Source organism: Silene latifolia, chromosome 11 (genome assembly GCF_048544455.1).
Source record: "Silene latifolia isolate original U9 population chromosome 11, ASM4854445v1, whole genome shotgun sequence".
Classification (NCBI taxonomy): Eukaryota; Viridiplantae; Streptophyta; class Magnoliopsida; order Caryophyllales; family Caryophyllaceae; genus Silene; species Silene latifolia.
Genome location: NC_133536.1, coordinates 68,710,318 through 68,715,929, shown reverse-complemented (window position 1 = coordinate 68,715,929; position 5,612 = coordinate 68,710,318). Strand labels below are relative to the sequence as shown.

Genomic DNA, 5,612 nt, shown 5'->3' with positions numbered 1-5,612 from the left:
TCGATTGTTTTGTTTCGTTTTCAATTGTTCATTGTTTCATTAACATGATAATTTAAGCATGATAATTTTAACCTGTAATTTATTAATAATTCTTCATAATTAATTCATCTTTTAAATCCCGACTTAAATCCCTTATAATTCATATTTGCGGGTATTCGTCATTAAAATCAATTCGTTTTTTAGAGATTCAATTTACCCATATTGAATCTCTGGAATCCATCTTTGGTATATTTGCATCTGTTGTTTATCGTCATCATCATTAGTTCTTCGTTGTTTAACCTAATTAATTTGATTAGTTTATTTAATTTGTTAATAATCTTATAATCAATCTTGTATATATTCATTCTAGTTAGTTTCATTCATGTTTTATCGTTTTTATGACCTCATTCACATGTAAATAATGTGTTAATCACTTTCATCCGAGTCAACTATTCATTAATCAACCTTTAAATTCACCAATGAACGTTAACGAGATGCAGTTTCGGCTTCACAGCCAGAACTCAACCCAGGAAGAGACGCAGCGACTGTTGCGCCTCTTCCAAGGGACGCAGCTCTGCTGCGCCTGTTCCCGGTTGATTTATGTCCCTGAACTCCCGTTTCTGCCTGGACCTAGTTTTAATTACGTATTTAATTAATTATTAGTCGTATTATCATCCATAATCTACTCGTTTATTCATTTATTCTTTCTTTTCTAAAACCATCCGTTTTAAATGTATTTTCGACATAAATCATTAAATCCGATGTAATTATTGTAATTTTTTCTTTATCATATTTTTTATTGTATTTCTTTTATTGTATTGTTTGTATGTTCTCATATGCAATTAACCTAAGTTTCTACCTCGACATTAATTATATGTTAAATTACGTGTTAACCGACTTAGTTAATTCTCACATGTTAGGATTAATTTATTGGATGTTGCATTGCATGCATATAAATCGACAACATATCGAGTATAGACAACTTCCCTAATCATTAGTAGAGGCCGCTATCGGGGCAGGCGGGATTAGGTGTTCGATCAAAAGAGCTTCCTAATACGTACCCTCACCCCTTACTCCAGATCTCTGTGAACATCCGTGTTCATTGGCATCCACGAGAGTCATTCTAGACATAGAATGCTAAGGGTAACGAGTGCTTAGTGTTCATGTCATTACTTTGTGTCTTGACATGACACGAGGTATTCGAACGGTTTCCAATTTTCCACAATAAATTGGTGGCGACTCCACAAATGCAAACAAACCAAGAGGAAAAGCTTGCTTCGCTTTTCGCCCCCGTGGGCCCGCGTCCACACTATGGATTCGATACCCGACTGCCTCTACTACATTTTATAGAGACGGGTTGGTTTTATTTTATATAGGATTGCGACAGCCGTGTCAATTATCGTGACGTTAACCTTTAAAAAAAGGGTGTTGCCCCTGTCTTATTGTAACAATGGCTTTCAAGAATTTATCATGGCAATGCCCCAATTGTATCATAATGCTAAGTTAAGGTCGATCAATCCTAAGTACGTTCAATAATCGAAGACTTTCGTGTTCATACATTAATAAATTTAATTTAAAATATGTACCTAATTAATTTAGCTTTAGATAATAACTTGATTTTATAATGTGTATTGCCCGTGTTATATCTTAACAATGCCGTTAAAGTATTTTATCGTGGTAGTAATTAATGATTCGAAATGCAAACGCTTTAGATTCAGAAAATTTGAGTTGATACGCAAGTACACTCATTATGATACTGCAACTCTAAAGATTTATATAATTAAAACTATTTGTAACAAATTATAATAATAATTTTTAATCTTATCTTCATTAAAATAAATGAGTAATTCATGTGCACATAAGTTAAAAAGTAACTCAACACAAGGGGAGCAAATAAGCGTGAATCATCTATGATTGAGGATGGATTTTTTATGAGACAAACTATATATACATACACTTAACTACTTAAGTCATTGGTAATAATAATACTTCGTAGCTAGGAATATAAAAGCGGTTTAATGTAGATAGAGTTTTAATCTTTGCTAAGTTGTTAGAAACTCTACTTCTAAAGTTCTAGTGCATGGGTGGCTTTTAAGCTTGGAAAATTTGATTAAATATATCTTTTACAACTACTTTTGATAGAATTTAATAGAACTATTATAATCTTTGTTGGATTATTTTATTTTTTTATATTCATTATTTAGTTTTTTAATTTGTAAAAACAATAAAAATTGTTTGCAAAACTTGGACCGGCAAACCCTTGCGTTTTACCAGCTCCTTCTTCCCCAAAATCCCAAGTACTCCGCGCCATACACTACGTTAGGATTTTCATGCTATCGTGCATATACATACTACCACACCACGCCTAGACATCGGCTATGCTTCCAAGACCACCTCGTGCCAAAGCCATCACATCTCAGTACTCACCACTCACCAACCGTCACCCATTACTCCCACAATTAGCACAACTTATAGCATTAATTGTCTCCAATTTTTTAGCAAAATTTTAATATTTCCATAAACTTTATAGAAATATAATCTTGTACTATCTTCTTCTATTTAAATTTAGAAGAGAAGAATTTTGTTGCAATCGCTTCTATCAAACAACTTACAATAAACAAAAATTATACCTCAATAAAAAAAAATTAATAATTTTTATACTTTAAATGAACTTACTAATAATTGAGGGAACAGAGACATAACGTACAACTCACACCAACGAAAATGATGGCAAACAGAAAAAGTCTCATGAAACATTACAAAGTATTTATACAGTATATCATTAGAAATTTAAACATACATTAGGAATAAATAATCAACAATTAAAGAAAAGAAATACAAAGGGAGACAACATATGTCATACACAATGTCTCACCATGTAATTGCAAATTTTTACAAATAAGAAACTTCCATACAATTCCGTATTAATTCTAACGTTATGTATCAGTATATTAATATAAAGCAATAATGGTAGGTAAAACTGCATCATCCATTGCTATAGAGGTGTAAATCTTACGTTACTAGATCAATTTTTCGTAGGTAATGTTGCTTAATCTTTCCTCATAACTCTAACATTAGACTGCATAGAAAAGAAACTTAATTAAAAAAAATTATACTTAAATAAATAAAAACATCAAATTTACATTATACATTAGGAATACATAATTATGTTACAAAAAAACCATAAAATCATTAGGGAGAGGATGCATAAAAATAATTAATTAGGTTACAAAAAACATGACAGGGAAGGGAAACACATTAGGGGAGTATATATACGTGAAAATTTCTATTAAAAAATTTAGTCTTTTAATTAGTATAATTATTATACACAAAAACTGAGCTAATTTGATAAGGAATTAGAGAATATTTTATTAAAGAAATTAGTTGGCTCATAATTTATTCAACTAAAACAATAGCCAATGAAATCGCTTCAAAAGTTCCTCTTTTAAGTATATATATATATATATATATATATATAGAGATTGAATCATGTGAGGCACCCTTCTTAGGGTGAGGCGGCTGGACACCTTCTAAACCATTGGATCTAAAAATTAGAGACACACCAGATGTTGCCACGTGTCCCCTATATAATTCTAATTAACTAACGCACACATTTTAAGTTCATTTACTCAATTCATTTCTTCAACCGAGCTCCTCCGGTGAACTCCGTTCTTCCCCAATTTCTAGGGTTTTCTCCGTCGATTCACGCCGATCATCTCCATTTTCATCTCATTTCCCAATTAGGTCAGCTAATTTCACATTTTCCTCTTTTCTTATCTGTTAATCATGTATTTATCCTGTCTAAATTCGATTTTATTCGTTGAATTTATTGAATCAATTGTTAGCTCGCTTATTGATTGATACTTGAACATTCTAGGTATTATCTTTGCTGCTTTCTTGCGCTTTATCTTTGATTATATAAGTTTGTTAATGTGATTGAAGCTGGAAGATTGACTTGTTTTGAAAGGGGATTAGATTGGTGTAAGGGTTTATGGTAATATAGATTGCAGATGTTTCGTAATTAAGGTTTGAAATATGCTTACTTTGTAGTGATGGCTGCTTCAGGGCCGCAGTCGGTTTCTGGAGATATATATGTCGATGGCACCACAGGAACCCAATTCTCCTTTAGGCAACGCAGACAATGGCACCACAGGAACCCAATTCTCGCCTGATCCCGGGGACTGTTCCGCCATCGTCACTTCCGCCGCTTTGCAACATGTTGTCATCCTTACCCCCGTGCCATTTAAGTTACTGGCGGTTACTGCTGAGCCGAGAGACTGGCAGGTGCAGTGTGGTGAAGAAGGGTAGTTTGGGAAGAGTGTGTTTTTTACTGACTTCGCTGAGTATCGATACATTTGAGTAGTTTTGAGTAGTTTTGAGTAGTTCATAATTTAGGGGTGATAATTGTGCAAAATTATAATTTAGGGGTGATAATTTTTGAGTAGTTCATCAATATAAGCATCAGCACCACGTGGAAACATAGTACCGCCTCCAGGAAACCTAAAGCGGTCACCCTCAACTTGGATCCAGTTTTGGACCGCCTTTTCAATGCTGAGCTCCTTGTGAGGGATATTGTCATACCAAGCATAATCTCTACTTTGCGGCCACTTGAATGGAGTCTTGTATTTTGGGGGTGCCTGGATCAGGCATCCCAGTTGTTCTTCCTTGCTAGGACAATGTCGTTCTCTGTACTTCAACATGTACCTATCGAACTTCCTACCTCTTCTCGGATCTTGACAAGGGGTGTACTCGCTATACGACATATCACAGTCGCAAACTCTTCGACAAAGAAATGATGAAGTCTCATTCACTCTAATCGATGATGGCTTTGAAAGTCTAATGCTATGTTTGTCCCGGAGATCCGTTCTTTGTTGATATTATCGCGCTTTGTTCTCGCACTTTACAGCCTACCCCTTTATTTTCCTCGCCAATCCTCGGATGTTGATACCGATCAGACCGCATTTGGTTTGCTTTGCCAAGCTCCCAACACATAGAACAACACGCACAAAGGCGCTTACTCCGCATATATATGTAAGCCGCTTCTTTTTTGCTTCCAAGTAATGATGTGGTTTCGGTGATCCTCCTTGCTCCGACCTTCCCATTTTAACACCACTCGATGCAAAACTCTTTCAAATTAACCACTACTTATTTCACTTTCAAACTTCTGCACACTTTAGCTCATTTATTATTCATTTATTCATTTTACAAGCATATATATCCGAGTTGAACTCAGATTGAGCAAATGTGAAGAAAGTTTCAGTCTTTTTAGTCTTTCTTGCTTTTGTAGATCAATTTTTTCGGTGCTGTGTGGTAAAGGTTGTATCTTTTCTGTAACATTATTGGATTGTGGCGAGGAATTTTTTCAGATTTGTACTTCTGCTGTTTATGCGTACTGTCATTGATTTGTTATAAAAGGTAGGACCTTTGCGTTTATCATCGTGTTATAAGGATGTTTGATGATGGCTGGATCTTACGCTAAGTAGTTGAATTATGCTTAGAAAATTGGATGAACGTTTCAGCCTCTGTGGTTTACACTTTGCATTGCTCCGTAGAGATCACTGATCAGTACGTCTGTTTTTGTATGTTTTTATTGAATAATGTGATAAAGGCTGGGCCTTTGTCCTTCCTGTATA

At 34.5% G+C, this 5,612-nt stretch overlaps 1 protein-coding gene across 1 annotated transcript; it reads right to left on the bottom strand.

The window, feature by feature from the left end:
* Positions 1-4,400: 4,400 nt before the first annotated feature.
* On the bottom strand, positions 4,401-4,742 carry LOC141613517 (putative methyltransferase PMT18). Its single transcript, XM_074432256.1, has one exon. The coding sequence runs from the start codon at positions 4,740-4,742 to the stop codon at positions 4,401-4,403; it is 342 nt and encodes a 113-aa protein (XP_074288357.1).
* Positions 4,743-5,612: the final 870 nt, after the last annotated feature.